The sequence below is a fragment of the Spodoptera frugiperda genome, chromosome 5 (genome assembly GCF_023101765.2).
Source record: "Spodoptera frugiperda isolate SF20-4 chromosome 5, AGI-APGP_CSIRO_Sfru_2.0, whole genome shotgun sequence".
In the NCBI taxonomy this organism is placed as follows: Eukaryota; Metazoa; Arthropoda; class Insecta; order Lepidoptera; family Noctuidae; genus Spodoptera; species Spodoptera frugiperda.
The window spans coordinates 11687183-11699286 of NC_064216.1; the positions used below are offsets into that span (position 1 = coordinate 11687183).

The following is a 12104-nucleotide window of genomic DNA, read 5'->3' on the forward strand; positions in this document are numbered from 1 at the left end:
TTCAAACACAGCTTTCTTGAAGGATCAAAATAAAACAATCAAATTATATACATCCATAAGTTTTATTTTACATTGATTGTCTTTAAATCAACTAATCTGCTTCTCAAAATAATTATAAAAAGACAAAACAAAAAAAATAAGGTGATGAGATCTTTTTACTAAGATAAGAAATAATTTACAGTGTATTACTTTACTGTGAAACTAAGAATTTCTTAAGATTTATAAAAAAATTATATTCTTTTAGTTTCATTATATGCGGAGAGGGCTTTACTAGTGTTAAAGATAATCGATCGCAAAAGCCCCCTGTGCTCGCTACGACTTGTCACATTTGCAATTAATAGAACGACGTACCGGTCACAGTTCCTTACAATTGATTATACAATATACAAGAAATACTAGACATTATTCAGTGACAGTCGTGTTCGTACCTTATCAAGAACATGTCGCTAACTAGCCTTTCTTTCTCTCATTCGTGTTGCGACTAACGCAGACAACTGCTTCAAATCTTTACATTACATTGTGACAATAAAGATCAATTTACATGTACATATCTGTAAACTGGCAGACTTATACTACAAATTAACAGATAGTAAAAAAAGATACTGACAGAGATATTGGTGCAGTATTTTAGTGTTACTGCGTTTAGTCGCAACATGAATGCTTATCAACGAACCAATAAAGCCCTTTTCGCCTGTGTATCCAATTGACAGTCATCTTCACTGAGCCTATCGAACATTGTCAAAGTCTTATTATATTAGATAATTCATTATTCTTTTTATATGTTACCATATTCATTATACAAACAAGGCATTATTCTTTCATACTTGTTGCGGACGTAGGCGCGTTTGAGATTATAATATTTGATATTGGAAAATGTTTATTATTGTTTATGTGTCTCTTGTATTACTGCCGGTGACAACGCTAGTAAATAAGAAAATTATTTGTAAGATATAATTAAGATAGAAATAAAATAAAAGGTTTCCTCTTAATAGGACTAAGATTGGACATTTGTAAGAGATGTAACAGGATTAGAAAAAGTACGTCATAATCAGACTTGGAAAGAAATAACAGCAAAACGCGTTCACCGACATCCTAATAATAAAAAAGTAAGAAAATAAAGAAAGAAACCAGGAAAATGCCCTGTAGTAGTGCACCTAGTGACGGCAAGAAGTAGGCATATCAGGGTGCCTGGGAATTTTGGATCCGGTCATCCAAAGCTTAAGCTCTACGAAGATTTATTTAAAATACATGAGTTTTGAGCCTTTGAGGGCTAGTGCTTGCATCAAACGTGGTCGCCTACGGCCGCAACATACAGCGACACCCTTTAAGTATAATCCTCATAAGATCACATTTTTTTATAAGGCAAACAACAATCTTTAAAGCTAAACCTTTGATGAGGGGAGAGGGGAGGTCGAGCGGTTAACCGATAACGAACTTTCGTGCGAATACAATAAAAACAAAATTCGAACGTCTACCACTTTCCTGGAATGGGGGTAATTTTAATACTAGAGGTGGCTGTTTATCCAAATATTTTCATTAAAAAATATTATATTTTTATTGGAGAATAAGTTAATGACTTAGTCCGCTCCGTCTATCTGAGACGGATGAAACTAACAACTCCTAAATTTGTACTTGATGATATATACGCGTATATTAACCTCCGGACGCCAAATAGATTGTAATTCGCTGCTTATATAAAATTTAGCACAAAAATATTATATAAAAAAACAGTAATTTAGAATTTCACCATCCTTATTTACAAATCGGAAGTTAAAATGACGCATAGAAATTTCAGATTAAAAAAATATTACTGAGCCAAATACATATACTTAACAGATAACTAGAAATCTGAAGCGATACAATTAAAAAATTACAAACTAATTAATGAAAAAAAAAAAACAAATTCATGACACTTAATAAAAACGTTTTTAAACTGGAAGCTTCGTGTGACTCCGTCTTAGCCGTATAAAGAAATTAAAATCGTAATGCCTAAAAGAATCAAAAAAAGAAAATATTTTTTGTCATTTCGAACTTAAGCAGCTCTGTTCGTTTCTATGACGTTATTTAAACCTATCTAGACACGATCTAACCTAACTACAATAACCATTGCTTACGTACTACATTACACTTCTGCGAGTTTGTCCGAAATGCCATCCATCACTCGCTCACATTCGCATTACTCCCAAACCGCTGTAGGCCAGAGCAGCGACACGTGTCACAGCACATGTACCACACTCCCAATCGCGCGCTATCGCAATGAAACATCCGTCGTACACTAGGGGAAGTATAAAACCTAGGCTAGGCAACACATGTCCACTCGATACACTCGATTCGCCTGCAAATCACTCTCCGCATCGAATTACTGGCATTCGCGATAAACCCGTCACAACAACTGCACTCCGGCCCAAACATATTGCACTACACTTGGGTACTCGTGTCTCGGACTCCGTGCAATGTGCCCGAGCCGCCATCCGCCTACGAAGCCCTATATCACAATAACCGTGAACTCTCCTAAACGTCATAGAAACCTAAACGAGAAATGGTGTTATTTCATTCTTTTATTTCAAACTTAGCTCTATGCCTGGTACTATTTTACATCGACAAGGCTGAATCCACCCTAAGTATAGTCAGTTCAGTCACTAATTCAGATATAAAAACTTTTGAAAAACATGTGATGAGTAGGTAGCAGCAAAATTAAATCTAAATAATATTTGTGAAAGCTAACAAAATAACAGAACGAAGTAAACACCTGGTTTAGACATTATTAATTTCTCTCCATTGCAAATGGACCAGCCATAGACAACGCTCAATATGCTTTTGTCAAATTGATAAAACTTTTTTTAAAGGCGCTAGGTTGTAAGACAACCTACTTATTTAAAAACAGATCTCGATTAACCACTAATGTATCGTAACAATAATATTTACAATTAAATAAAAAAAAATCGGCTTTTCATCCAACTTTTTAAGACACAGATATCGTCTGCAACTGATTCTAGGAATGGAGACTTTACTTTCTAGGACTCATAGAGTTGTTAGGTCAACGAACTTGCATTGTTACTACTTCTTGTACAGAAAGCATTGCATTAGTTTGTCATACATGTAAAACTGCACTTTATCCTCCTTGCTAACAACTTCATATGATTCCAGAAAGTAAACCTCTCCATTCCTAGTCCAAACATTGGTTGTTATTAGTTTAACATACTTCAATTGCAAAAACACAAAAAACACATTGCATATCAGCAAATCAGTTCGAATATTCCAGGCTATACAACCTTTCCAATGCCTACAAACGCATATAAATAATGCTAAATAACTTTGAAAATATTACAGGCTATTTTATCCTTCAATTTATTTTAATGAAATCGCTATTATAAGAAATCTGTACATTTAATTGCTAATAATAATAAACCAATTTACACCAATCACAGATATACATTTTTGTGTGCACTGAAAAGGTCTCAAATCATACGAACGCACGAAAACTCGTGTTGTCTCTCTCGCACACAGCGTAGAGAACCATTCTCTTAGAAGACCTAGTATTTGCAACCATTTGTACTTTTCACAAGTGACCACCCTAGCTTTAACCAGCAATGAATATATTTGTATTCCATTTCTCTCACGCGACAGTCAAATTAATAACATTCGTTAACGACACTGTATAGAGGGTGCAATGTATTGGAAATAAATATAATAGTGTATGTATTACTAGGTACATATAACAATTAATATTATGTATTACATTTTAATCTTAGTTCAGGTAACGGACTAGCCGAGGGTCAAAATTTAAGGTTACTAGGCCTTCAGTTCCTTTCATAAAATTGTGTCAAGTATCAAACTTGTTTTTTGGAAGTTTTTTTTCTACTAACAAAGTGTCTACTGTGATATTTCTGATACACATATCTATGGAACATGTATTGTGTATTGAAGGAAGAGTTGCTGAAGCTATTGAAGGATTTATTGCTATGTTATAAGGTATAATTTGAATTACAGGATCTATGTAAAATGTGTATCAGCAAAGGCCACAGTAGTCACACCAAGCCTAACAAAATTTTTACATTTATGACGGCAGTTAGTGAGATCTTTCGAAAGTATACAAAAAAACATTAAAAAAAACTGTCCGTCAATGGACTTAGTCGAAATGGTGGGAAAATCTGCCTCGCACACACGGCATATTGTAGTTCTTTATCAATAATAAAAAAAAAATACTTATAAATAAGTGAAGCCGACATTATGGTACAATGTATGAAACAAACGGATAATTTCTCTTCAACATATCGGGTCAACGATGAGGCCGGTTAACCAAGATGATTTATTATCAAATTAAAAGAAATAAGAGCACCTAGAAATTGGTTCCTTAATATTTTTTTTACATTTTTCAAGTCATTTCAAAGACATTGACTAGGTACGTCTAGAGTACAGTGTAACGGTGACGTTTACTGAGACAGTCGGAACTAAAATATAATTTTATTGGAGTTCATTGACCTCTTGTCACAATCCCAGAGGTATATTAAATGAAACTACAAACTGTACCCTTAGTACGAGTTTGCTTTACGATGAACGAAAACGGAACAAAAGTGCGCAAGGCGCCTTGATTGCAGGCGCAAATGAACCAACCAATCAGAGCGCCGAACGCGGTCTTGTTTTGATTACTTATACGTAAAGAAAATTCATACTAATACAGTCTGTTGTGTCATTTAATATAGAATAAACCAACCAATCAGAGCGCCTGAAACTCATACTAAGGGTACTGTTCTCTTCGTATTTTGCAATAAACACGGTTGAATAAGCGTCACCATTCCACTTCACATTGATAATGAATTCTAAATACATAAATTCAACAGACAATATTATTTCTCAAACTATTCAAGCGAGTCACATTGCTTTTCCATCATCAATAGAACCCATTCCTAACAGAAGTGATCTAAGAACATCTAACCATCTGATTCACCGGTAATAATTTCAGTCTGTTCAAAATTCGGCAGAATACGCTATTACCTCCTTGTATAGTCTTTGACATTTAAAAAGTACAAATTGTTTATTCACTGAAACACATCTATGACAATGGCCAAAGCTTATAATTAAAAAAAAAATACCGAGAAATGTACTTATCAGTCATAAGAGTTATAACAAGAAACATACCTTGTGACCATAGAATTTAAAGTCGATACCTTCGACGGCTTGTAAACGGGTGAAATGAAACGACATCTCCCATACGTCGATACGTCGACGCAGTTGTCCATTCAGCACACTATTATTATCACAAAATCTTGTTTTTTTTTTTTATCCAAACCGTACGTTTAGTCCGTCGGTACGCGGCAATGGCACAACCCGCTCATTTTTGTTAAATATCTACACATTTTAGACACACATAGAGCACTACTTGTTCAGTAAACATCACTAGGATTCAAGGTTATAAGTGTTTCGGCACCGTGTTACAAGTTCAAGCCTTTGCCAGTAGGGTGGGGGTAAAGCGGGGTTTATTTATAGAAGTGTGGAGAGGTCACCGAGAGCCCGAGCCAACCTCACAAGTATGTCGATTCACCTGAAAATGTAAGAAACACATATAAGCATTTGAACGATTACATATGCCACGGACAGATTTACATTTGTTTGAATTTTAGGGCTTTCAATAACAAATAACACTTAGATTCCAAGCAACTTTACACGTAAAAAGCATTTAATTAAAATTATTATAACAGTAACAACGATTATTTAGTGAGAAGCCGAAAAATTCAAACAAATGATGTAAATATATTTTCTAAACGCCTTATTTACTATGAAGGAATAAGGAAATGTAACAAAATAAAACAATGAGGCGTTTAAAAAAAAATCCGTATGTGGCGTGTGTGATGCGTTCAAACTGTGCAAAGCGAGCAATGTACAGCGAATGTATGTTAGGGATACATGTATGTACACCGGGCGGAACATCTGTGACATCGTGGCAGAAAATTAACTGTCTTCCATATTGGATACATAATTATAAATAACACAATAAAATTGCCGTGTTTCCGACATTATTAAATTCATATTTATTGTAAACAATACCCATTATTATCCACAATCATATTAGAATAGAAGCAGTCACAGTTTCCGTCAGGCAGTAAATGAATTGTATGTAATTTTATATAGTATGAGGTAATGTGAATTCGTTCGCAATATGTACACATAACACAATCCACACAGAGGGAGTTATGATGAGCAGTCAGACCATTATTTTCAGTTATAAAAACTAAAAACAACAATCAAATAGTACTAAACTTTTGTCCGAAACAAAAGTTTAGCAGAAAAATTAGGGACAAAACAGCATTCGTAAACAATTAAAGCATGCACAAGACGAAATGTAAGCACAAAATTAGTGACATCTTGAACGTTATAGACATAATATTTGTAATGCAAAATAAACTTTAGCATTCAAATCTTAAGAACGAGTTTCAATCAACTCGAAAAGCTTTATAAGGACTAATATAACTATTCAAGGTGTCAAACAAAATATGTATATAAATAAAAAGACGCACACATTAGAAAAAACGGAGATTAGAACAAGAAACATGTAGAAATGGTATAAGTAGAGAGTTACACACACAGCGAACGAGCGGACGATCCTATGGTAACGATGCGGTGGTACAAGCAATGGACGGACTTGTGAACGATATCGAACGAAATAAGCTGCTTGCCTTAGCATGGCTGACTATCTAAAATGAGTAACAGGATAAATATAAGATCTTGCAGATTCTGGTTTAGAGTTTTTTAAATACAACTATTAAGAGCTTCGGTGTGGCTCGAAACTAGTTGAGCTTTTCGATCAGTTTATGTGAGGACACCATTATCAAATAACTCTTTACTATTAACATGTTTGGAAAACCAAGAAAAAAAAGTTGTCAAATATTTCATATTTTATATACATACATTTTTAAACAAAAGTAGTTGTATTATGATCTCACCAGCACCGGAAAGGTCTTAAATTTTCTTAGTATGTATACTAAAGATGATTTTAGATAGTCATGTTAGCCAAGGCAGCCGATGTTTATTGTGAAAGCCGAGCAGTCAGTGACAAAACGTGCTATACAAATACAGCAACATAACGCAGTTTCATGGTACGCAAATGAGGTAAAAAGAAAGGTAGTATTATATCTATGTTTATAGTTAATTTACGTTTCAAAAGGTTCTCATTTCTCTATTTGGGGTGTAAAATAATCTGAGCTTACTAAGTACTAGGGGACAATTCTAAGAAAATGTTATATTTAATTTTGATCAATATGTCAGTCACATAAGGAAGTTTTATACACCAATCATATATAATAAAATATGTCTCAGTAACTACTATTTGTCTAAAGCAGACACTTAATTGGACTATCTATTAAAAACTATCAATTTCTGAGTGACATTAACAGTTGTTACTACGAAATATCACTAAAATCTCACTCTAGGACTGATTGATATTGTAGTAGGTGTATAATTGATCAACACGCGGTCTGTATAAGGTGGTAGAGTGAAGCGGGTGTGGCAGGCGATGCTAGCAGTGACCAGTGAGATAGTTACGTGTGCGGGGGGTGGCGCGGCGACAGCGGGCGGTAGTGGCCCACGCGGCGGCAGGCGCGCCCTGCACAGGCACACTCACTCACTCACTCACTCACTGCACTCAAGCCTCACTACTCACGACTCACTAAGGGACACTTTATACGGACACAGACTCAAAAATAACTAATGTAACAGTGTAATTAATGCACATGTTACTTAAAGACATTTTGCTTAGAGTTCTGCTTAGATGCATTTTGATTCTGTGTCCCTATAAAATGACCCTAACAGCGGAAATTAATAACTGATCTCGGTCTAAAATCTTTGGGTTTAAGATATTTTTTATGGATGCAGAGATTTTGTATTAAGATTAAGAAGTTATTAGTTTCAGCTGTTATACGTAAGTCGTAAATGTGAGGCTAGGTTTTACGTACTTATTTTTCTTCAGAGGAGAAATTCAACTAATTTTATGATTTGCTAATTCCGGGGTAGAAAATGAATCCAGGTGTATACCACAGTATGTTTTATACTAATTTCATAAAAATCACTTAAAATTGGTTGAATTTCAATAAATTAATCTTCGAATATTATGTCTCATTATAAGTTGCAATGTCTACTTCACTTGGCTTTCAAAATTTACTAAATCATTAGAGTGATAAAATCATGATAATATGAGAAAATCAAATCAAAATTATTTCTATCCTGTGCCTATCAAATATTTTATACATAAATTCCGATAATTCTGTGCATTTTTCTCAGTGCAAAGAATGTTAATTTCCTAATTACCGCCTACATTTCATTTTTTATTATTCTTTCGGTATTTCCGGACCATTATTACGAACAAAATGTGGTTTATTGATGTCTGTAGATTTAGTATTTATGAGTTGAGAGAAACATTTAAGTACTGTGGAATCAGATCAAATGGCTTTTCATTTCAAATTGATCTTACATTGTTTTCTTCCCAATCTGTAAAACTACAAGTTTAGATCGAACTATGTACCAATTTTCGTATTCATTATGCAAGGATCACAACGAAAATATACAAATAATTTTATAGGAACATATTTTCCCATGTTTGGCAGCTCAAATCAAATCTACAGACATCAACCTCCACATTTCACGTGAATCAAAACCATCACCCAGATTAAAAAAACACAGTGATTAACCCTAACTATAGTTATAATCAGCATTCTCTATGTATAGTCGAAAACGATACCGCATGGAACAATCTAGAAGCACCAACGTACGTATAGTAAAACGGGACACACGAACAAATACCCCCTCCGACAGATCTAAACGTAACGTCTAATTAGAACACATTCATTTACTTTTATAACTAACCATTTTGTTTTCTGATGTCAGTGCGTTAAATTAATATTGTTAATTTTGATTAAACATAAGATAATTAACTCGAAATAATATTAATCAAGTTTTAATTGTATTAAAGTCAACATTTTTATATTGCTCGAACGGTTTCATCTTGAAACAGGGTCTTTAAACTTCTCGTATGCCTGATATATAAGACATAATAGAAAACACATTATGTGTCGCGTGGATCTGCGTTCCTTACCACGGGTTAAAACACATTGTGACCATTTTCTTCACAAAAATAATAGTTATCAACGACGATTTATTTGAAATATTGAATCAAAACTAACAATATCTAAAGTACTGACATCAGAAAACAGTCAAGAAATTCGTTATCGGTACAAGAGATCAACGCGCGGCCCGTGCCGCCTCTCCGCTTTAAGGTATCCTAACTCCTATCTACAACATAATATATAAACGTTATTTATAACATAAACTATTAAACCGTTTATCACTAACATACATGTTCGTGCAATGTGGTAGGGTACAAATTATAATAAGAATAGTACAAGTTTCTTTTTAAAACGAATAATTATATAACAGTAAGTTTTACCTACTTTTTTCATATTTAAAATCAGTTTTCTCTTCGTTAACATACAAAAACTATATTAAGTGATACCTATCACATTGCACGCACACAAAATTAATAAATTGCAGCGAACGCTTAGCGTCCGCGTGTAATATTCAACAAAACAAAAAACCGCGTAACACGATTCACACATCCACACTAGAATTATTTAAGAACGAGATATAACTAACTTTTTGTTTAGCACATATAGGTATAAAGTCCGTGTTTATTGGTTAACGACACCCAGTTTGTAGTCTAGTGTAGGACAGAGCCGGATTCTATATCGAGTGATAGTGCCTAGTCGACGCTTTTTTGTGACTATTCTCAATAATATACTTGCCAGTAGAATACGCTCCTACAGAATTCATTTTAATACAACATCTTTCAACTTACGTTTTAGTATTTTTGTAGCTGTTTTATGACAAAAAATGATAAATAATTGAGGTATTACTAACGGCTTCCATACTTATAAATTCTAAATAAAAATGACTGAACATCAACATCCTCATTCTTATAGCAATATCTACTGACAAGTAGACAACTGAGACTAGTCATAATCTTTACTCGACAACAAATAATTTATCCGTTCCTATAATCCGGTCTCTAGTAGGTCCCACTAGGTAGTCGTAGAGTCTACCGCGAGAGAGTGAGCAGTGTGATGGGCAGCTCACCGGAGTCCCAGTGCGCGTCGGGCTCGGCGTCGTCGGGCTCGCTGCAGCACGACGACGACGACGACACCGCCGGCGACTCGCGCGCCGGGTGCCCGCTGAATGTCGACGACATCGGCATCTTCTGTACTATTAGCTCCACCTGGAAACGTAAGTGATAATTCAGGGTGTGTTTCCACAGAGCTGCGCGGAGTTTAATAGAGCAGAGCCGTGAATATACCGGTGTTTTCACTAAGGCTGCGCAGACAATTAGTTATGATAATATTGTGCTTTGTAACTTTAATTTATTGTAAGTGGGTAAATGGATGTAGATAACTCGGTATCGGCATAAGATATAGGGATGATCTTTTAAATTATGTGTCTTATTATTATGAAATACAAAATTCTATTGTGAGTCATAACTTAAAAACTTTTGTTTAATAAGGGACTTTTCACAACTGATATTACGTGGAAACGATAATAACTTCCAGTCGATTTAAATACTTTGTTTTTAAATCTCGACGTATCATCTAAAACCGCATTAATTTTACTACCCGCCGACTTTACTATTATGAAATGGTGGTGTAGTCCTTTTGGTATTCACAACATTACCTTGAAGTCTGGACTATAGTGTTTATGTTGCTTGTCCTTGTGCGCCTCGTCCAACTGCCACTTATTTAACGTCAGCTTGAAAGCCTCCAGGTTTGGACCTGAAAATATTACAATAACATGTCTTAAAAAACTGTCCCCAAATTATAATATAGAACAACAATTCGGGCTTCAAAGTATAAGCTCATTAAATTCTTATTTGGAAAGCCTGAGGTTTAACTTATATCATGAGCTAGCCCAAATCAAATAATATACAGTAGAAGCTCCTTATTCGCGCTTCCTTCATTCGCGTTTTCACTATTCGCGGATTGAAAAAATGCGACCCAATCCCCATAAATATCGGTGCGTCACCTAAAAATATATATTCGCTATCCTTTGTCAACGCGTCAGTAGAAGGATTCAAAAATAAAATAGACCTTATTACAACTACGTCTAGATTGTGACTTCTGCCTAAACCTAGTGTGACCTAAACCTGATGATAATAATATTATCATCAGGCAATCTGTATGATCAGAAAATTCAATTAAACATTTTTTTGATTTGATTGATTTCGTCATCTAGGAACGTATCCCCTATAACCCCATACAAATTACCATTCCATATTCACGGTTTCTGTATTCGCGGCATATTTACGGAACGCATACCCCGCGAATAAAGAGCTTCTACTGTACTTAAATTGGTTGTGAAGAAAGTTTGCCCACATTTGCCAGGATAACAAACCACCGGGGAGGTTTTAGTGCGGTAAAAATCCCACACTCCCTAGGTTTTCCCCAAAAAGCTAGGCGTCTTTTGAAAAACTATAAAAAGGTATACTAACTATCATCTAACGCGGGCACCCGTTCAGCCCCGACACCGGCCGCCACAAAGAAGGTGTTGAACCAGAAATGGAAGAGTTTCTCCTTGCGCATCTTCATCTTGGGCTTGTTGTAGACGTCGACGCGCACGTCCCCGTACAGCGGCGTGCAGTGCGTCAGGTACACGCGGATACTGCCCTCGTCTTTACGCACCTCGTGGCAGCCTGACGGCGTCTGCAAGTGTAAGTTGGGTTTTTGAATGTTGCATATCGATAAAGGTGGTTGGTTTGTTGTTCAAGAATTATTTTTCAGTTCTAGAAATATGTACGTATTTACATTTCAATCTATTAACATGGATATAATGAAAATCGTGAAGACACAAGACATTTCGTTAACAAAAAACTCATCATTCTTTGTTTTATTAAGCCTTTAACTGCCACCTGAGAACTGATGAAAGCAAATTTGCTCCACTAACGTAGGTCACCGGTGACCTACGTAGCAGTTAACGTGTTAATTAAAGGCGTAAAAATAAATTTTGAACACCTGCAACCTGTAAGTAACCACAATCACCATGATACGAGTCAATACATAAAATGTTTTGCT

The 12104-nt window shown here is 35.2% G+C and overlaps 1 protein-coding gene across 2 annotated transcripts in view; it reads right to left on the reverse strand.

Annotated features, from left to right (window-relative positions):
• Positions 1-43: 43 nt before the first annotated feature.
• Positions 44-12104, reverse strand: part of LOC118271749 (phosphatidylinositol 3,4,5-trisphosphate 3-phosphatase and dual-specificity protein phosphatase PTEN) — a 46146-nt gene continuing 34085 nt past the window's right edge. The window contains exons 6-10 of one of the 2 annotated variants that reach the window (XM_050693910.1): positions 11525-11735; positions 10711-10808; positions 10123-10261; positions 7540-7600; positions 44-5542 (exon numbers count right to left, since the gene is read on the reverse strand). In XM_050693910.1, coding sequence (XP_050549867.1) covers positions 5539-5542; positions 7540-7600; positions 10123-10261; positions 10711-10808; positions 11525-11735 — 513 coding nt within the window. In that variant the 3' untranslated portion in view covers positions 44-5538. The remainder of the gene's footprint in view (positions 5543-7539; positions 7601-10122; positions 10262-10710; positions 10809-11524; positions 11736-12104) is intronic. The other variant, XM_050693911.1, reaches the window with a different exon arrangement.